The sequence below is a fragment of the Geotrypetes seraphini genome, chromosome 5, assembly GCF_902459505.1.
Source record: "Geotrypetes seraphini chromosome 5, aGeoSer1.1, whole genome shotgun sequence".
Lineage (NCBI taxonomy): Eukaryota > Metazoa > Chordata > Amphibia > Gymnophiona > Dermophiidae > Geotrypetes > Geotrypetes seraphini.
Window position 1 is genome coordinate 249,117,591 of NC_047088.1, and position 22,686 is coordinate 249,140,276.

General features: G+C 41.3%; 1 protein-coding gene across 2 annotated transcripts in view; it reads right to left on the reverse strand.

The window, feature by feature from the left end:
- The window catches only part of SEC22A (SEC22 homolog A, vesicle trafficking protein), a 47,474-nt gene that overhangs the window by 9,854 nt on the left and 14,934 nt on the right, over nucleotides 1-22,686 (reverse strand). For both annotated transcript variants that reach the window (XM_033946648.1, XM_033946649.1), the window contains exons 3-5: nucleotides 13,637-13,800; nucleotides 9,570-9,749; nucleotides 6,604-6,722 (exon numbers count right to left, since the gene is read on the reverse strand). In XM_033946648.1, coding sequence (XP_033802539.1) covers nucleotides 6,604-6,722; nucleotides 9,570-9,749; nucleotides 13,637-13,800 — 463 coding nt within the window. The remainder of the gene's footprint in view (nucleotides 1-6,603; nucleotides 6,723-9,569; nucleotides 9,750-13,636; nucleotides 13,801-22,686) is intronic.

A 22,686-nucleotide genomic window follows, 5' to 3' on the forward strand; every position in this document is an offset into this window, starting at 1 on the left:
CCGTTTTATGCCGCCCCCGGTGTTATCTTCTGGCTGGCTCCCTCTTCCTCATTGTGTTCTTCAACTGCTGGTCCGCGGTGCGATAAATGCGGTGTTATCTTTGAGCCGGCTCTCTCTTCCTCACTGCCGCATTGCACAAAGCCGCGGCTCCTCACACCTCATCTGGAAGCCTTCCCTCCGACGTTGCAACATCAGAGAGAAGGCTTTCAGTTCAGGTGCAGGACGCGCGTAGAAGCCGCTGCCCGCGGCTTTGTGCAATGCAGCAGTGAGGAAGATAATGCCGTATTGATCGTACCGCGGACCGGCGGTTGAAGAACACAGTGTGGAAGAGGGAGCCAGCTGGAAGATAACACCGGGGGCGGCATAAAATGGCTAGGCGGGAGCAGGCTAGAAGGTAAGGCACAGCATGGAGGGAGACAACACCCTGGTCGACTACGATCTGGGCAGTAGGGAGCCTAACCCCTCCTGTCCAGGTAACCCCCCTACCCACCACCCCCACTAAGATTCAGGCAGGAGGGATCCTTTTGGACGGGTTTTTGTGTTTTTTGGTTTTTTTTTTTTTTAAATAATGGACATTTTCCCTGCTTCTACTTTCAACGTTTAGGGCCTTAGGCCTAAAGGGGACTTAGACTTTTTTTTATTATGCCCCTCCCTGTTCCTCCAGCTACTGAATCAATTTTAAAAAGATGCATTTGAATCACAGACCTATCGTTCAACCACCTTTGTATCCATGTTACTTCAGACCAATCAAACTGAACAACACATTAATGGATATGGCTCACATATACCATTCATTCTCAAATATCTTTTTCCGGGGACACTAACACTTACTGGTGGATATTGGCAGAGGGGCTGTGTTTTGGTTCCCAGACTCCAGCAGCAGCGGTTTCTGCTCGGATACCACCAACGCCGACAGGCAGTGACAGAGACGGACCCCCTGACGTAATCGGGTCCGTCTCTTACAATTTCCTTTACTTTATAAGCAAGCCGCTGCCACGCCCCTTGGAGCCACGAGGAGTCTGGGAATTGGAGCCTACTGGTAGTATTAACTTTTTCCTTATTATTATTGTTTCTCTTTATATGCTTGTTTGAATATGGGGAAGAGGAAAATAAAACCTAAAAGCTCAACACCAGTGGTATCGGGCCCCATGGACAGACATTTAATAACATTACTATCTGACAATCCATCAATGGTTCCATTAAATGTTGAATCTTCTTTGTCAGGAGCTTCAATAAGTCCCCTCGAACGGACTCCTCCTCTTCACCCGGTATCCAGCGATAGTAGGAATATTAACCCTACTATATCCGAAGGACAAGTGGTTTCATCTACTCAGACAAGTAAATTAGTTTACGTTGAAATTCCCAAACCACTGATTTTTTCTGGAGGAGTGGAAGAAAATCCACAAACAGAGGAAACGCAGGATATTACCTTAAAGGATTTATGGCAAGAATAACTAGAGTTGAAGGGTATCTCAGGGTAACAATGAAACAAATGGGGGATTTTTCTCAGTCTGTTTCATCTAAACTAGAAAATGTGGATTCTAATTTAGTTTGTTTGGATAAACGGTTAAATGCTATTGAAACTCAATGTAATAATTTACAAGCTGTTAAAGATTCTACAGTGATACATTCTAAAATAGAATATATGGAGAATATGAATAGAGCGAGAAATCTCTGCTTGGTCAATTTTCCAGTAACTCATTTATTGTCACCTGAGATTTTATTAAGGAAGTATTTTAAAGAAGTACTGGGAATGGCCAACGCAGAGAATTTTCCAATAAATAATTATTATTATATTCCTCCAAAAAAACTTGAATCTGCCCAGGAGGTGGACCATCTGACCACACCAGAGGTAAACTTGACTGAATTTTTAGAAGATACACAGGATGTGATTCAGAGTCGGTCCACCCTGGTAATAACATGCTTGAGTGAGATGGACAAAATGTTAATAATGAGACTTTACTTTAAAAACAGGTTAATGAAATTTTGTGGGGATTTGGTTAGGATTTTTCCAGATGTATCCAGGACCACTCAAATGAGGAGGAAGGAATTTCTGAAATTGAAGAATAGAGTTTTGGCCCTGGAAGCATCTTTTTTATCTGAAATTTCCTTGTAAATGTCTAGTTAAGTTACATGATGTTGAGTATGCTTTTTGGGATCCTATACAATTACAACAATTTTTGGTTGCAAGAGAACAGAAATGAGAAATGAGATTTGTTTCATTTAGCTGAGAATACAAGGAGAAATTAGATTAATAATATCCCAATTTAAGGAATGATTCAAGGTTCTTAGTTTGAATCGAGAATTATTGTCCTTTATTTTCCTGAACTTATTTGATAAAAATTAGCAAGATGTGCTCCCCATTAATGTGGGCTTAAAAGGAATTATGTATGTATAGTTTGATTATGTATTGATTTATTTACTTATTTTTCCTTTGGAATTATTGGATATTGTAAATGTATTCAAAATTTATAAATAAAAAAAATATATATATATATCTTTTTCCATTTACACACAGCTGATCAACCACTAAACAAAAAGACATCACTCCTGTACTTAAAGAACGTCACTGGCTGCCTGTACAGTGTGTTAAAAGTGCTAAGTTTAATAAAGAAAGCTTTGAATAATGAAGCTCCGCTTTCCATTACTACCTCTATAAGAATCTACCGTACAACATGTTGACATTTTGTTGAGAAAATGTTACTTGATATATCTTGGTTCAGACAAATCAGGTTAGTTGTTTACCACTCTGCAATAAGTCCTGATAAAATTATGCCAAAATTTTGATCATGTATCCCCTCTGAGACAACTTCATTGGCTTCCTGTTTATTTTAGAGTACAATTTAAATGTGCTTGTATATTTAAAATCATTCGTGGAATATTCACGTCCTTGCTACCTTTGTCTTTGAATGTACAATGATCCCTTCATTCAAGAAATACTCAAAAATACAAACTCTCCTTCCCATCCTTTAAGGGAATCATTTCCCGTTCTTTTTTTATACACATTTACAACAATTTGGAATGAAATTCCCTCTTGTATTAGAACTCTCTTCTCCCTCCAGACTTTCTGTAAGTCCTTGAAAACATAGCTATTTCAACGGTTCTTAGAGGCTTCTCTTAAGGAATACTGAAATGAATTCTCTAGATCAGTGGTCTCAAACTCAAACCCTTTGCGGGGCCACATTTTGGATTTGTAGGTACTTGGAGGGCCGCAGAAAAAATAGTTAATGCCTTATTAAAGAAATGACAATTTTGCATGAGGTAAAACTCTTTATAGTTTATAAAACTTTCCTTTAACAGTTAAAAGGAAAGATATATAAACTATAAAGAGTTTTACCTCATGCAAAATTGTCATTTCTTTAATAAGACATTAACTATTTTTTCTGCGGCCCTCCAAGTGTTCTATTTTTTTCTGCAGCACTCACATTTAAAGTTCAGTATCTTTTCTTTCTCAAAACTGGCACATTTCAATCACTAAATTGAAAATAAAATCATTTTCCTACCTTTATTTGGCAATTTCATCAGTCTCTGGTTGCACTTTATTCTTCTGACTGTGCATCCAATACTTCTTCCCTTCTTTCAGCCTCCTGTATGCTTCTTCTCCTCCAGACCTCATTCCCTCCCCCAACTTTTTCTTTCTTTCTCTGTCTGTCTTTCTCTGATTCCGTGCCCCATTTTTTGCTTTGTTTCTGGTTCCCTGTCCCCCCTCCTTCTTTCTTCCTTCCTCCGTGCCCCATTTTTTGCTTTTTTTTCTGGCTCCCTGTCCCCACCCCACCTTCTTTCTTTCTTTCTTCCTTCCTTCCTGTCCTCCCCATGCCACCGCCGCTGCGGAATAGGCTGCTGCCGCTATCGGGAACAGGCCATCTCCCTGCTTCTCTTCTGCACGGGGCCGACCAACTCTCGCTGCCCGATGTCAATTCTAACGTCGGAAAGGACGTTCCGGGCAGCCAGGCAGTGATTGGCTAGCCAGAACGCCCTCTCGACGTCAGAATTGACGTCGGGCCGCCAGAGTTGGTCGGCCCTGCAGGGAAGAGAACAGTGGACCGCCCCCCCCCCTCCCTTGGTACGCCACTGGAGCAGCAGTGTGTCTGACCTGCTCGTTCGTTCAAAGCCGCGGGTGGCGGCTCCTTGCAAGATCCACACCTGCGTCTGAAGCCTCTCTGATGTTGTGACATCAGAGAGGCTTCCGATGCAGGAGTGGATAGCACAAGGAGCCGCCAATCCGCGGCTTTGAGTGAACGAGCCGGCTGCTGCTCCAAAAGGAAGAGAATGATGGCCTCCAGACCGCGGGCCGCAAATAAAACCTGGAGAGCCACATGCGGCCCGCGGGCTGCTCTAGATGGTATAGAAACTTATTAGATGGTATGGAAACTTAATAGATGGTAGAAAGCTCTTTTTGGACAAACTAATCTCTATCTAATCCAACAATATTCATCTTGTTTATAACTTGTTATGTAAACCGAATCGAGCTCCCTTTTCGGGAAATGATACAGTATATAAATTTAAGTTTTAGATTAGATTAGGAAACATGGTGTTATAGGAGCCCATCTTAAATATTTTTCACCAGAGGCCTGTTCAATCCCAGCTATACCACTGTGTGTGCACACCATGTGGATGGTCCTTGGTTCACTTCCAGAGTTGGGTCTCTGGACCCTTTCGAGTAGTACCGGGTCCTTCTTCATGTACGGCGACCAGTGCTGGACGCAGTATTTCAGGTGAGGGCAAACCATGGCCCGGTACAGCAGCATGATAACCTTCTCTGATCTGTTCGTGATCCCCTTTTTAATCATTCCTAGCATTCTGTTTGTTCTTTACGCCGCCACCGCCACAGCACATTGCACAGGCGGCTTCATTGACTTATCGACCAGTACTCCCAAGTCTCTTTCCTGGGGGGTCTCTCCAAGTACCGCCCCAGACATCTTGTATTCGTGTATGGGATTTTTGATACCGACATGCATTACCTTACACTTATCCACGTTGAGCCTCATTTGCCATGTCGCTGCCCATTTCTCGAGCGTGTTTATGTCCTGTTGCAGGTCTTCACAGTCCCCCTGCGTCTTCACTACTCCGAATAACTTCGTATCGTCTGCAAATTTAATCACCTCACTCGTCGTACTCATTTCCAGACCGTTTATGAATATGTTGAAGAGCATGGGTCCAAGCACCGAGCCCTGCGGCACCCCACTGGTGACGTTCTTCCAGTCCGAATATTGTCCATTTATCCCCACTCTCTGTTTCCTATCCGCTAGACAGTTTTTAATCCACGTGAGTATTTCACCCTCTATTTCATGGCTCTCAATTTTCTGAAGTAGTTGTTCATGCGGAACCTTGTCAAACGCCTTCTGAAAATCCATCACATGAAAGAACTTGATTCAATTTCCAAGTCAGATGTTTAGCTCCCTGGGCCAGCTAATCTAATCTTCTATTTGTGTGTCGCACATACCTATTCAGGCTCTAGGCGACATTCATAGAGGGGTTGAAGGGGGTCAGGAGGAGGGAATAAAGGGGTCCTTGAAAGGTGGGAGGGTAAGAGGGGGTGAGAAATCCTTGTTATCTAAGAGCTTCATCTCATAGAGACACTATTACAAATCCTCTGTAACCTCGACATCCAGTGACCAGATTTAGGACCCCCGATGAGAAGATTTTGGAAAGGACCCTGGTGCACGTTATAAATGAAGACTCATAGAATCAGACCCTGGCCCATTTTGCTGGAAGTTCACCGAAACAGGAAGGAATTGTCAGGAAAACAAATGTTTATATATTTTTTGCATGCAAGACTGAATTCATTCTTCATTTTCTAAAAAAAACCAAAATACCAAACCCATGAATAAATCTTGACAGGTTTGGGGGGGAAAAAGGGTTTAGCTGTTCCTTTATACATCTAGCTTAAATCAAAACCGGCCTCTATTGGGACAATAATCATCTTCCTGAGTCTTCAATCACAACTACTTGGGACATTTCTCACTATTAGGATGTAAGGATAAACCACAGATCAGGTTCAGTACATGCACATCTTGAGTATAGCTACAATTGCATTATGGCCAAAAATACTTCAAAGTATTTTGATCTGGGAAAAATGTTTCTCTCTAAAAACTTGTAGATCTTCCAACTAGAACCTATTAATAGTTCCCTCCATCAAAAGACCTATAGTACACCAGAAACACCATTTTTTCCGTAATTGCCCCTCCCTCTGGAATGCAATGCCATCGCATATCCGCAGCAAAAATTCTTTAAACAAATTTAAAATCAATCTCAAAACATTTTTATTTAAAGATGCATATCAAAATAGCAGTTAACCGTCTTAATAATGGAAAAATAAATTAAATAAATAATTAAACAAACAACAAAGAACCGCTTTTAAGAAGCGACTTCCCTTCTGTTTCATCCTCCCCCTTCTTCTTTTTATTTTTATAATGTAGTTAAAACTTTCCTTCCCCCTTGCTCCCCACAAATTATACCTTTGTCTTGGTCTTCACTACCCCATTTTTATTTCCATTTTATTTTTTTTTACTTTTTAAGATATTTTAAAATTTTAATACTGTAAACCGGCCAGATACTTGTGATGGTCGGTATATCAGATTAAGAATAAACTTGGAAACTTACCTGCAGAAGACTTTCAATAGCATGTAAGCCTCGAATTAAATTTAGAGCCCCACATAAGAGGCTAAGTATAAATGAGATAATCCCAGTCAACGTTGCTGGCTCCAGTTGCTGATAAGGAGCTAAAAAAAGGGAAGAATAGACACCATATGAAAGCATTACAAAAATCATTTTTCATTTTATACGACTGTTGAAAATACTTTTCAAACAGTAAATATTAAAAAATAGGCTGTTTATATAAAGCATATCCGATCCATATATATTTTTTATTTCTCTTGATACTTATTTTTTATCTCTATTTTTTTATTTATTTTACTCATTTATTTTTAATTCTATCTTTAAATTTATTTATTCATTACTTGGTGGAATATTCATTTCTATCTCTATCTCTGTCTTTATATTTTATCTTTATTTTTCATAAATTGTCTCTTCAGGTACATTAGTTAGATTGTGAGCCTTTGGGACAGTTAGGGAATTTCCAAGTACCTATCTTATTTATTTTTATTTATTGTATCTTTTAATGCATTCATTTTTGTAAACCGCTTAGAAACCTCATGGTTATTAGCGGTATATAAGAATTCAATTAAAATTAAAATATATTTGTGTTTCTCAACATCTGTCACCAGGACAGTAGCTTACAGGGGGACAATTCGGGTCCCCCTAAATAAGGCACACTACTGTACGACCAAAAACCAAAAGAAAAAAGATAATAAGGAAAACATTAATTTAACAACATTTTGAAAGTCCCACTGCAATTTACTGTGTACTGTAACCATGTCCTCCAAAAAGAAATGGCAATGAATGAAAAGGAAAACCTATAAACAGTCTGGACCGCAGGGAAGGTCAAAAAGTTCACTGAACCATATTTTAACCACTTTGTTTAGATTGCTGAAGTGTAAAGTGGTGAACAATGAAGTTAATGAACCGTGAGGTATTAATATAGGAAAAGGTGTCAAACCTGGCAACTTGCATTAAACAAGTGCAACAGAAAAGCTCAGAAAGAAACAAATGGAGTTTTGGGGGGGTATTTTAATTGCTTCAGACTTTATTTGTTTTCTAACATTTTATAATAGTTCAAGTCTTCTTTTTTTAAAGGGGGATAGTGTTACATTGAAATTTAATGGATATATTATTGTACACTTGTTTATGATTTAAAATGAATAAAGAATTTCAAAAAAATAAAAAATAAAGGGGGATAGAAGTTTTTACTTCATCTGGGAAGGTAATTGGATTGCCTTTCAGATATGGGTGTAGAAAAGAACCTAAACTAACACGTGCATGTTATCCTATGGACACGTTAGCGGTTAGCGCATGCGTTGATTTAGCACGTGCTAAATACGTGCTAAAATGCTTAGCGCACCTTTGTAAAAGAGGGCCTGTCTATTATGACCTATCATGTTAAGTGCCGTAATGTTAGCCACGCTAATAAGCTATTTAAGTGCCGTAATGATATTTCTGATATTTCGGAAGTTCGACGCAGGCGGGGATCGTGAGAGTAGCCACCGCTGCGTCTTTCAACTAAAAAATGCAATACGGCAGGGAACAGGCCAGACCGTAAGCCGCCGCATGCGCACTTCCTATGGGTCGCTACAGCTCACGGAAAACCGGCGCACGCATAGGAAGTGCGCATGCGCGGCTTACCGTTTTATTATATTAGATTGTTTTACATTTATTCAGATTTACTTTGTAAATTTGTCCTTGAATGTGGAGGTAGAACAGTGTTTACTTCCAATTACGTTCCGGGTATTCAATTCTCTCCTATGTAAAGTAGTTTAAAATATATCTTGGCATTTGCGCGTAAATCAAGATTACTTTAAAAAGTAAATATAAGGTATTACAATTTAAAATTTTTTTTAAAAAATGATTACACATGAAGAATTAACTGGAGCTAACAGATTGATGGACATGTAGATCTCTGTGGTAGCCTACTCTGTACAAAAAATGCACCGTGTCTCAGAACAGTCTACATATGACCACCAACAAATTATACTATGGATATTAAAAAAGCAGATCACACAAAGGGCTCCTTTTACGAAGCCACATTAGCAGCTTTATTGCACGCAACTTTTTAGCGTGCGCTAGCCCCCGCGCTAGCTGAAAAACTACCGCCTGGGCGACTAGCGCGGCCGGCAAAATTGCACATGCTATTACGCGTGTTAAACCGCTAACGCAGCTTCGTATAAGGAGCCCTAAGACTCACATTTGGCACTCCCTTCAGGTCTTTAACATGGCACTCCAGAGTGGAGAATGACACAGGGACAAATTTGTCCCCGTCCCTACAGGAACTCAATTTCCTTGACTCGCCCCCCACAAGTTTTGTTGCTGTCACTGCCCCATTCCTGTAAGCTCTGCCTTAACCGCACAAGCCTCAAATACTTGTGATTTTAAAGTGTTTGAGGCTTGTAGAGATGAGGACCCAGCTTGCAGGAATGAGGCAGAGACAGGAAAAGAACCCGCGGGGGCGGGACGGGAAAATGAGTTCCCAAGGGGACGGCGAAAAATGTGTCCCTATGTCAATCTCTACTCCAGAGTATGGCTGCCAAGCCACACCATAGATATTTGGTTGGTTCATTTACAAGGGTGACGTTCAGTATCCGTGAGTGGCATAACCGAGGCCAGTTGTGGGCAACTCCGATCCTCGAGGGCCGGAATCCAGTCGGGTTTTCAGGATTTCCCCAATGAATATGCATTGAAAGCAGTGCAAGCAAATAGATCTCATATATATTCATTGGGGAAATCCTGAAAACCCGACTGGATTTCAGCCCTCGAGGACCGGAGTTGCCCACCCCTGACCTAGATCTCCAAAATTCATATCCTTAGCTTTAATTTTTACTCGCATATATAACAGCATTATAAAGACCTTTGGGGGGTTACACATTTTTAAAAGCGCTGTTTGGTTTCTGAATATCACTTATGTATACAGAAAATGGCAATGACTATTCCTAACACAAAGTAAGAGGCTTGCTTACCAATACCCTTATATTTTGCTGCTGTTCCTGGTATAAATCCATTTGATAATCCAAGTTCACACAAAGAAATTTGATAAGGAGGCCTCAGTTTAATTTCAGTCTGCATGTCAGCTAGATTGATCTTCGTTGATAGAGACCTTGGGTTGTTATATCTCTGCTTAGTTTTTTGAATAAAATTATCTGTGTCAAAAAAAAAAGAAAAAATTATAGCAGTCTTTGTATGTATCTTCTAGCTATGTTATTCAGAAGGAATTAGTGTGATTAAAAATAGTCACCTACATCACACTAAAAAATCACCTGACTGCTATAATACTATTTTGCAACTGATATAAATAGGCTAATTCTGTTTTAGGGAAAATTCAAGCTCATCATATCTAATTGGTGAAGGGTGAATAAATGGCAATTTTCTGCTTTCCCAGCTCTTATATTTTCCTTAACAATGAATGAAGCAAGTATAATATCCAGCCATTTGCTAGCAAGCTAATGTAACAAGTGCATGTGAAGGATCCTTCTGCATTATACATATAAGTACATACTTACCCCTCACAAGTACCAGCAGGACATCTAAGCGCTATTCTCTTACGAGTGCATGTACATGGCTTAGCACATTAATGCAAGGGGGGGAGATCACATGGGTTAGGCTTTTTTTTTTTTTTATTGCCGGCCACGGCAATAATAGCTCCAATGCTTGTAGGAATTCTAGGAACGTCGGAGCCACCACGGCCAGCGATAAAAAAGCCTAACACAGCTTTATAAAAAGATCCCTTAATGTACACAAATTACAGAACACATCCCTGCAGCACTAAGGCTGGTGTAACTGTGGGTGTATAAATGTAAGGCACGCTGATTCCAGGTTACGTTAATATTCTATAATGGAATCTATAATGTGCCCAGTTGCTGTTATACAACAGGTTTTCACCGCATGGCATTGAGGGGCGTAAATAGAGATGCTTCCTAAGCTTAGCACACCTTTTCAATACCATTTTAACGTACCTCTTTATGAGTTAAACTTTACTTATGATTTAATAAAGTTCTTAACTCATCTAAGAAGTCCATTAAAATGTGAGTAGAAATATTTTAAAACTAGTGCAGCTCCAAGCAAATCAAGTTTAGATAGAGGGATTAGTGTTAGCCTAAGGCATTGTACCAGCATGATCCTGGACTCAAGATTCCCAAGTCCAAGGCAGGCAGACCACTGTCTCTAGGAACCCTAGATTCAGGGACCATATTGTCACAGCACTGCAGAAAAACATGAAGCAATTTTATTCCATCTCTGACCCAGGAGTTAAATTTCTAAGTCTAAAATATGTAGCTAACCACTAGGGTGTCCCAAGTCCGGCATGCCCAAGTAAGAACTACTCTGCCCCAATGACCCCCCCACACACACTCACCAACTGGATCAGGGGTGTCAAATGTCAGTCCTTGAAGGCCGCAATCCAGTCAGGGTTCAGGATTTCCCCCAATGAATATGAATGAGATCTATTTGCATGAACTGCTTTCACTGTATGCTAATAGATCTCATGCATATTCATTGGGGAAATCCTGAAAAACCGACTGGACTGTGGCCCTCAAGGACCGATATTTGGACCCTGAACTGGATTAATGAATGAGCAAGGGTAATTAGGTGGGTGGGGAGGTAGCCAATGAGTGCTAATTGGGGAGGGGAGGAGGGGTTACGTGGTCAAATTTTTTGGCTTTGAATAGAACTTTAACAGCTGTATTTTGAATGATTTGCTTTTGGCTTATTCCTTGATATAAGGCATTATAATAGTCTAGCTGAGATGACTAGAGTGAATGAAGATATTTAAAGTAGAAATTTCTAAAAGATTAGATAGAACGAATCATACGAAGTCTGTAGAAACACTTTTGTACAACTGTACTGATTTGTTGATGATAAGATCATTTATTATCTAAGGTCACAACAAAGTAGTTTAACTGTATTTGTTAATTGAATTGCAGTGGAATTCAAGCAGATAAGGAAAATTAGGTTTTCAGTATTGTTACAAAGCATTGCTTTTGATTTGGGGATGTTTAAAGAAAGCATATTGTCCTTTAGCCAGTTAGTTATTTTTCAAGTTTTTTTTGTGGATCCCTTGAATATCTAATGGATTTTGAGGATTTATTGGGTGATGTATAGCCTGAAAACAAAAATATGCATTGGGATTTAATTGCAACTACAATTCAAATGGTAAAGACACTTTCAACGACATGTACTATAAGAGTCGTACATACATTGTTGAAAGTGCCTTACCATTCAAATTGTCTCTACTACTATTGTTTCATTCCTACAACTATACTATAATTATTGCCCGTAAAGACATCCCTAACCCTAAACCAATAAAAGAAGATTTAGACAGTTGGTTTAGGGTTGGGGGGGTGTCTTTACGGGTGATAATTAGGTTAAAAGGTGCGTTTTTACCGCTTTCCTGAAGTTTAATAAACCCGACAGTGATATAAGGAATTTTGTTCCGTATCTGGGTAGGAAATGTGAATAGGCATGTTTGAGGGTGTTTTTTAGGAGAAGGGTTCATGCCAGTGGGGTAGATAGTCTTCTCTCGACTTGTGATTTTAGAGGTCAGTTGGGGATGTCGGTTGATAGTTTCTTTACCTTGTAGGATGGGACGATTTTGTTACAGATTTTGAAAGCTGGTGTCAGAGATTTAAAGATACAGCATTTCCAGATGGGCAGCCAGTGTACAGCGGCCAGAGCTGGAGTGACAGGGTTGCAAATAGTTAAAGTTCTTCAGAGGCGAACTGCTGCATTTTGCACGCGTTGTAATCTTTGTAGATTCTTTGCAGATAGGCCCACTAATAGTGAGTTGCAATAGTCCAAGCAGGATAAGACAGAGTAGTTTGGTCTTGGATATATTTAGTTGTAGCTTGCTTGGAGTCATCTAGTTTTTCATTTCAGATCGGCAGCATTGCATATAGTCTTTTTATTTGAATGTCCCAGTTCGTACCTAGTGGGAGGTAGAGTTGGATATCATCTGCAAATGAGTGAATTTTAATGCTATATTTTGAAGCAATATCGATGTACAGGTTAAAGAGCAGTAGTGATAGTAAAGCGCCCTGGAGTACACCATATTTGAGTGGTTTGGAATGTGACATGACAGACCCTAGTAGTACACTCTGATCTATTTTCTAAAAAGGAGGAGAATCAGCGTAATGCCATGCCACAGATACCAATGTCGGCTAGTCTGGAGATCAGAAGTGTGGTCAATGGTATTGAAGGCAGCACCGAGGTCTAGTAGAACAAGTAGTGCACCTTCTCATTTATCGAGAATGTCCAACAGTCGTCAATAATATCTAATAAGACTGTTTTGGAACTATGGAATTTTTGAATCCTGATTGGTAGATTGAAGGAGCTTTTCGGTTGGCTACAAAATCCTGCAGTTCTTGTAGGAGAACTTTTTCTAACATCTTTGATAAGAATGGAAGATTAGAGACTTGTCTGAAATTGCTATTACAGGTCGGCTAGGTAGGTACCCTGTGAAAGGGTTGCCTTCCCAACAATGTATGTACTCAGATTCCCTCTGAACTAGAGGCATTTTCTTCTCTCTGTCAGAGCTGTGTCAGATATCCTAGGAACCTCTGGGGCATCGTAAAGCCTTGAATTTCAGATTTACAACCCCAAAATAACTCAATTGCAGAGCAGAAAAAAATACACTTTCTCAACTCGCTTGTAGAAGGGAAAAGTAAGGAGATGGGGAATGCCTACTGACACAAGGAGGCGGAATTGAAAGCTATAGATGATTCATTTTGCAAAAACCCACAGGTAGAGATGAATACCCACTGGTCGTTGTATTTTTGCAACAAGGAAGAGGTACTACTGCTTTCAGATTACTGTTGCTATTTGTCAGCCTAATGTACTCAGCTGAGGTGCACAATCCTCCATCAAAACACAGCCCGCCATGTCTGATTCCTACAACTATACCACAAAGTGACACTCAAAATTTAACATCAAATCATCATGCAGATGGACATGGTAATAGACTATCATAAGCTGCAGAAATAACGTGAAAAGTATCTGGTTGGAAAGTACTATTGTAAGGAATCATAAAACTTACCAAATTCAATGAAAGAATATGGCCTGACAGCAGCATTGATCTTTGTTGTATCATAGGTGGTTATGAACTCTTTTTGTAGTTCATCCAGGAAACAGAAGGACAGGACACCTGGGTAATTTTCAGAGCAGAGCATCATGTAGCTGACTCCCAGAGAACTAATAAAACTACAGAACAGAAAAAAAAAGGATTAGATTTCTAAATTCAATTTATCTGGTGGCTGGCTTCACATGTGCTACAAAAAGGACATGTTCAAAACTGCCAAAGCAGTAATAAAAAGAAAAGAATAATGATAAAGAACAGCATGATTTGTAATGTTATAACTAGCAACATTGGTGGTTTTATTATATTTGATAAAGCTTCTGAGACGTAAGGGTCAGGCTGAAACAAATCAAATCCATTATCCAAATATTTTTTTTCCCACTGCTGTTCTAATAACTCACAAAGACAGATGTACAGACATAGCTCCTTAATCATAATACGGACTGATGCCATAACAAACCCCTCAGAAAAAAAAAAGAAAAACCCACCACAAATCTCCCAGAAAGGCAAAGAGGGATGGGGTTTGTCTATCTCAAAACGCCATCAATATTTGTTACAGAACAGATGAGTACCAAGAGACAAATTTATTTGTAATCGAACTCTGGAATTCATTGCCCGAGAATGTGGTGAAAGCAGTTAGCTTTGCTGGGCTTAAAAAAAATAAAATAAAATAAAATGTTATAAGCCGGGGGGAGTGGCTTAAGGAAGATGGCTGCGGGTAGCTGGAGCTAAGACACCATGGAAGCTCCGGGGCTGCTTTTACCTTCGAGATGGTGAAGCATAAATCTAAACTTCGGGTTTTCCCCGATGAACCTTTGGCAGCAGCTGCGGGCCCGATGAATGTATTCCTCCAGCGTGGGACGCGAATGAGTCAGCCGGAGGTTTCCTCGGCTAGGAGAGATACACCCGCTGAAGCGTTAGAGCTCTCCCTTGAGGCAACATCGATATCTTTGGAGGAGTGGAGTCCTCCGAGTTGTCCTGGGGCGTTAGAGCAGCAGATGGAGGAGAGAACGTCCCGGAGTGTTCCCTCTTCTGACCAGCTGAGTTCGGGAGTCGACCCACCAGGAGGAATTGTGAAGCCAATTCAGCTACCAGAGCACTCGGAGGAGTTGAAACAGCAATTGCCTCAGGATTTTCTCTCATTGAATTCATCTCCAGTTGAAGTTCCAGGTACTTTAATTACATCAGAGGGTCTGGGTTCTGAACTAATACTTATGCAGAGGCCCAAGATTTTCAATATGGAGACACTTTGGGAAGCAATATCTAGTTTGCAAATCTCCTTGGGGACTCAAATGCAGCAACTTACTACATGTTATACTATCATTGTGTCTGAAAATTTGGAATTTAAAAATAGGCTACCTAGTGTGGAAACTAAAGTGGAGGGACATGAAATCAGAATAAAAACATTGGAGTCCCAGGCCTCGGTGTGGGTAAGGGACAGTGGAAACCTTAATTTTAAGGTGAAAATGTTGGAAAATATGACCAGAAGATGTAATCTTCGGATTACAAACTTTCCAAAATTACCACTTACTTCAGCGCGAGATACATTTAAAAAGTATTTGAAAGAAGTTTTGAAAGTTCCCGAAACCTCTTATCCGCCTCTTACTAAAATATATTACTTACCAACTAGACCACCTGTTCAGAAACCAAACCAGCAGAATTTATCTGCTGATAGTTTGGACTTGACAAATTTCCTAGAGAGGTCCGATAATGAGATACCGGCAACTGCTACGCTGCTTGTACAATTTGTTATTGACTCTGACAGAGAATGGATGCTTAAGTTGTTCTTTAAGTTTAAGGATATACCATTCATGACTAAAATAGTAAGAATGTATCCAGACGAAGGACCCAAAAGAGAAGAAAACAGTTTCTCATTTTGAGACCAAGGGTCCTGCAGTTAGGTGCGACGTGTGTACTCAGATTCCCCTGTAAATGTGTGATGACCTATCAAGGGAATAGATTTGTCTTTGTTGAATCTCAGCAGTTGACAAAATTTATTTCTGCTAAAGAGCAAATTTAGAATACTTGAGAAAACTTCTGTTTCAAGCCAGCTCATTAATAGGGTTCTTGCTCCCTCTTAGCTACCATCTTTTATTTTCTTTGTATTGTTTGATTAGAGAATTCAGCGATTGTATTGCTTTCTCCTCCTTTAATTGAGGTCTAATGTTACAATCCAGTAAATTTTATATTTTGGTTTAATTCTTTGCCTTTATGATGAGAAAAAGAAAGTCTTTTGCTTTTCTTATGTAAATTTTCATTATTGACTATTGTGTTATTTCAAAGTTTGAACTGGTATTGTATTATCTCTTTGTCTTGACTAATAATTATGTTAAAACTACAAAATGAAAATAAAGATTGTAAAGATTAAAAAAAATAAATAAATGTATAAGCTATTTTTAAGATGTACACTGTTTTCTAGGATAGGCAGCATAATATCTGTTTTACCCTTTTGGGATCTTGTCATGTACTTGTGACCTGGATTGGCCACTGATAGAAACAGGAAATTAAGCTTGAAGGATCTTTACTCTGTCCCAGTATGGCAACTCTTTATCTTCTTATTTTTTTAAACCCCTAATAGATATAAAGTGAAATCTGAACTGGGACTGAATAACCCCTATGCAATGGGAGAAACAGGGACTTTGCAGAGTGCGTCAAATTCTGAAAGGCAGAGTGGAGACAGATTTCATTGAGATAATGGGTAAACATAGAAACATGAGGGCAGATAAAGGCAAAATGGCCCATCCAGTCTGTCCATCCGCAGTAACCATTATCTCTTCTTCTCTCTAAGAGATCCCCCGTGCCTACCCCCTGGCTTTCTTGAAATCAGACAGTCTCTGCCTCCACCACCTCTACTGGGAGACTGTTCCACGCATCTACCACCCTTTCTGTAAAAAAGTATTTCCTTAGATTACTCCGGAGCCTATCAACTCTTAACTTCATCCTATGTCCTCTCATTCCAGTTTCCTTTCAAATGAAAGAGACTCAAGTCATGCACATTTAAATTATGTAGTTATATCTCTATCATTTTGTGTTGTACAGCCCAATGAGGAAAATTAGGAGTTTACATTTATTCACTTATCCAAAAATTACTGGCTGCAGATACAAGACTTTTTTGGATTTCAAGTGGGTAAACAGCAGTCCTGGCTGGGTAAATGCATTGGTACAGCTATGTTGTCTTATGGTGCATTTTGAAAAGAAATTAAGTCAGCACTGTTTGACAAATTTATTTCCTAAATGTGGGGACTATTGTTAGCAAAATTCTACACTGAGTATATTTAAGAAACTTGTTGTATTTTTTTTTTTTAAATAAATCTTTATTCATTTTTATATCTTACAACAAGTGTATCAATAAATAACATTTGAAATTGAATACAACACTTGAATTTCTATCATATTCAACATTAAATCATAAAAAATTAACCCCCTCCCTCTCATCCCTACCACAACCTATGCAATCACATATATCATATAAAATTTTGTATTTGTTGTATTTTTAACTATTTGTATTTCACCGATTGTCCAGCCTTCTTCTAGTAATTGTTTGGTTATGGCGGTATAGAAGAATAAAGTTAAGTTATGTTATCTCCCGTCTCCCGCCTTTCCTCCAAAGTATATAGATTGAGATATTTAAGTTTGTCCCCCATACACCTTATGACGAAGACCACACACTATTTTAGAAGCCTTCCTCTGGACGGACTCCATCCTTTTTGTATCTTTTTGAAGGTGCGGCTTCCAGAATTGTGCACAATATTCTAAAAGAGGTCTCACTAGAGTCTTTTATAGGGGCATCAATACCTCCTTTTTCTTACTGGCCATACCTCTCCCTAGCATCCTAGCTTTTACCGTCACCTTTTCAACCTGTATGGCCACCTTAAGATCATCACATACAATCACACCCCAGTTCTGCTCTTCTGTCATGCACATAAGTTCTTCACCCCCTAAACTGTACTGTTGCCTTGGGTTTTTGCAGCCCAAATGTACGACCTTGCATTTCCTAGCATTAAATTTTAGCAGCCAAATTTCAAACCATTCTTCAAGCTTCACCGGGTCTTTCTACATGTTATTCACACCATCCTGGTTATCTACTCTATTGCAGATTTTGGTAATCTTGTGAGTCTCACAAGAACTGACAGCAGCCATTCAGGAAGCAGTGTAGGGCCAGGATGGAGCGCAAAAAGCTCACTCCTGCCTTGTGCACACCTAGCCGCACGATAGGAGGCAGCCATCCAGTGAGGGAGGGGCAGAAGCTCAGAAAGCTTGCTTCTGCTGATACACCGCTGGACCACCAGAATTAAAAAAGGTACCTGGGAGGGGGGCTCTGCCTGCCTTCCTACCTACCACTAGACCTGCCCTGTCCCCGTCTACCACTAGACCACCAGAGGGGGACAGGGTACAGGGCAGGGCGGTGGGAGAGGGTACAGAGCCTGGCAGGGAGGAGGGACAGGGTGCAGAGCCTGGTAGGGCAGGGAGGGAAAGGGGCTGGGTGCAGAACTTGGTAGGGAAGGGGGGACAGGGTGCAGAGCCTGGTATATTTTATTAAATATATTACTATGTTCCCCTGAAAATAAGACAGTGTCATATTAATTTTGGGCCCAAAAAACACACTATCGGTAGGTCTTATTTTTGGGGTATGCACATGATCATCTTTCCCTTCCTCTCCTTTATCCCAATTCTTCCTCTTTCCTTTCTCTTCCCCATATGTGAAACATCTTTCCTCCCCTCTCACCCATCCCCTGGTGCCTTCCCTTTGCAACATCTTTCTATCCCTCCATCCCTCCCATCCCCCTGTGCAACAGAACCCTTACCCAGCTTCTATCCCTCCCATCCCTTGTGCAGTAGAACACCGCCACCCCCCGCTGCTGTGTAGCTGTGACGCGACAGTGGGAATTCACTGATTGTAAAGGCCGAAGCAGCCTGTTTAGAGCGCTGCCGGCCCGACGCGGTTCAGATGGGAGGAAAGGATGGTTGCACAGCAGCGGAGGGAAGCGCTGCTGGCAAATCCCGACTAGGGTTTATTTTCGGGGTAGGTATTATTTTCAGGGAAACATGGTAGTACACAATTTGGTTCAGAATGTTTTTTTTCTTGGTTTTCCTCCTCTAAACCTAGGTGCGTCTTATGGTCAGGTACGTCTTATAGTGCAAAAAATACGGTAATTGGTTTTGCAAATCATGATAGATGTTATCCATCATAGGTATTTGTAACCTTTATTCTTCTTTAATGTTTTTGGTTATGAAGCCCTTTTTCTTCCCTTGATATGGGTTCAACTTAGATGAATCTTTTTTATTTCTCTGCTTTTTCCTTTGGTTACTGGGTTAACATTTCATGTTTTGTTTCCAATTTATTTGGGACATATTTTTAAAATTGCAATTAAAAAAGTGCTAAAATTGTTTTTTTGGTTTTTTTTTGGGGGGGTTGTGTGTGTGTGTGGGAGGGGGGTTCTGGCAGAGCACTGATTTTCGGCTTCCAAATCAATAAAAACCAGCTTCACCTATGTGACAGTGACCAAAGCCTTCATTCTCAAATACATGGTCCCTTTCTCTTATTTGATACCTCAGCTCACTTAGACTAATCATTGGGAGATGTTGCTTGGACACCATACACCAGGTTCTCCTTATGGAATCCTGCAATAAAAACATCAAAGTCTGCCAAGTAGCAGTCACTTGCACAGTAAGAGTGACTCTACATCCTGCCTCCCTGTGGCCAGTTTCACTAGCCCAGGGAACATAAGCTGGGTTAAATCCCAGTTCTCCTAATGGCACTGCAAAGGCACAGACTGTTTGATACTGTCTACACTAGTGTTTCTCAACTTCTTCAAGCCAAGTACCCCCTAAGTCTAACAAATATCAACCGAGTACCCCCGCCCAAGCTCTGCCCGACCCCACCCCTATAATAATAGTACTTATTGTAATGCAATTTCTTCCATCCATTTTTCATATATACACAATATAATCTTATTAATACATAACGGTAATCATAAAATTAAACAAAAACCACAAAGCACACTGTACGCAATGAAAATGTTAATTATCATTTATATTTTATTTTATTTTCAAAGAAGTCAAGGCAGATGACTTTAAAATATGCAAGGTCACCATAGTAACAACTCTAGAAAAATAGAAAAATATAGTGCAAAATATAGACAGCAGATATAAATTCTCAAAACTGACATATTTTGATCACTAAATTGAAAATAAAATCATTGTTTCTACCTTTGTTGTCTGGTGATTTCATGAGTCTCCGTTTGCACTTCCTTCTGACTGTGCATCCAATATTTCTTTCTTTCTGCCTCCTGCACGCTTCCTTTCCTCTGGACCTCATTCCATTCCTCAACCAACATATCTCTCTGTCCCTCCACGAGTCCAACTTTTCTTCCTCTCTCCTCCACCCCTATTGGAAACATGTCTTCCTCTCTCTCTCACTGTCCATCTGCCTTGAGAGATCCAGGCATCTCTCCCACCCCCTCTACGGCGACATCCAACATTTCTCCCTCTCTCATTCCATGGATCATATGCAGCATTTTTCAACACTACCCACCAGCCCCATGCCCATTTCTCTTTCTATCACTCCTCTCCAGCACAATGCCACATCTCTCCCTGCATCACTATGCACAACATTCCTCCCCCTTCAATCTATCCCTCTGTTCCCTCTCCACCACATCCAACATTTCTCCCTCTCATCCTTCTATTCCCCATGCATCTCTACCTCACTCCTCTCTTTGCCCAATTTTCCTCTTCCTTTCCCCATGTGCACCATCTCTTTCCCTCTCACTCACACACTCAGGCCCAACAATTGTCCCTTTCTATTCCCCCCCTCCCTCCTATATCCCAAGTTAGTGCCCCCTTCCTCCCTCCCTTCTGTGTACCATGTTCATGCTCCCTCCATTACTTCTGTGTCCCGGGTTCATAGAAACATAGATGAAGATGACGGCAGAAAAGGGCTACAGCCCATCAAGTCTGCCCACTCTGCTTACCCACCCCCTGTCTATGCCCTAATGACCCAATTTCCTTATCTTGATCCTCGTAGGGATCCCACATGGGTATCCCATTTATTCTTAAAGTCTGGCACGCTGTCTGCCTCGATCACCTGCACTGGAAGCTTGTTCCAATGATCAACCACTCTCTCTGTGAAGAAATACTTTCTGGTGTCGCCATGAAATTTTCCGCCCCTGAGTTTGAGCGGGTGCCCTCTTGTGGCCGAGGGTCCCTTGAGAAAGAAAATATCATCTTCCACTTCGACACGTCCCGTGAGGTACTTAAATGTTTCGATCATGTCTCCCCTCTCCCTACGTTCCTCAAGAGTGTAGAGCTGCAATTTGTTCAGTCTCTCTTCGTACGAGAGACCCTTGAGCCCCGAGATCATCCTGGTGGCCATCCGTTGAACCGATTCAATTCTGCGCACATCTTTACTGTAATGTGGCCTCCAGAATTGCACACAGTACTCCAGATGAGGTCTCACCATGGCCCTGTACAACGGCATTATGACTTCAGGCTTTCGGCTGACGAAACTTCTATTGATACAACCCAATATCTGCCTTGCCTTAGATGAAGCCTTCTCCACTTGATTGGCAGTTTTCATGTCTGCACTGATGATTACTCCTAAATCTCGTTCTGCTGAAGTCCTAGTTAAAGTTTCTCCGTTCAAGAAGTACGTCCTGCATGGATTTCCGCTTCCGAGGTGCATGACCTTACATTTCTTAGCATTGAAGCCTAGCTGCCAGGTTGAGGACCAACTTTCCAATGTAAGCAGGTCCTGCGCCATATAATTCTGTAAACTGCATTCACTTACTATATTACATAGTTTGGCGTCATCGGCGAATAGTGTTATTTTACCTTGAAGCCCTTGAGTCAGATCCCCTATGAATATGTTGAAAAGGAGTGGACCCAGGACCGAGCCCTGCGGCACTCCACTGGTCACCTCCAATGTTTTAGAGAGGGTACCATTAACCACCACCCTCTGAAGTCTGCCACTCAGCCAATCATTGACCCATGCAGTTAGTGTCTCTCCTAACCCCATCGATTCCATCTTGCTTAGCAGCCTGCGGTGTGGGACACTGTCAAAAGCTTTCCTGAAGTCCAGGTACACGACGTCCAAAGTTCGTGCCCCCTCCCTCCCTTCTGTGTCCCGAGTTTGTGCCCCCCTCCCTGCTTTCTAGCCTTTGTCCCCAAATCATGCTCCTCCCATGTCCCAAATGTGCTCCTTCCCACTCCTCCTTTCTTCCTTTGCGCCAGATCATGTCCACTCTCTCCCTTACTTGCTCGAGCTGCACTCGCTCCTTCTGCCTTCAGCTGTTCTTGTTGCAGATGCGCAGGCAGCGATTCACACGCTGCACGTGGCTGACACACAAGCCTTCTCTCAGACGTGAACTCTGACATCGGAGAGAAGGTTTCCAAGTCAGCTACGTGTATTGTGTGAACCGCTGCATGCGCGTCCCTGCAACGAGTCCCATTGAAAGCAGGAGGAGGTAACTGGGAATCCCCCACCACTGGCCTGGAAGGCTTTCTTCTGATGTCAGCTTCGGTGGATGGGGACGAGTGGGAAGGAGAGATCCCCAGCAGCGGCTTTGACTGGAGGGCAGGAAGGAGGGATCCCCGGTGGCAGCTTTGACAGGAGAGTAGAGAGCAGGAAGGAGGGATCCCCAGCGGCGGGCTCAGCGGGCAGGCAGGCAATATCTTCAGCGGTGGCCAGTGATGCGTACCCCCAAAAAGCAGCTCATTTACCCTTAGCTGCGTGTTGAGAAACACTGGTCTACACTTATCTCCTGCAATACATTTAAAAATCTGGATCTAGGTCTACATTATTCTCTTTCTATTCATAAGCTAGTATCAACCAGCAAAATCCAGGATGTAAAGTAATCTGTGCGTTTCCCAAACCTCCTAAGTAGAGAATGACACGGTGGCTGTTAACCGCGGGTAACCTGCCGAAATGGTGGAGGGGGAAAAAGTGCTCACTGCGGGCACGGGGACAAGGCCATCCACCGCCCCGTGGAGCGGTGAATGGTCTTGTCCCCGGA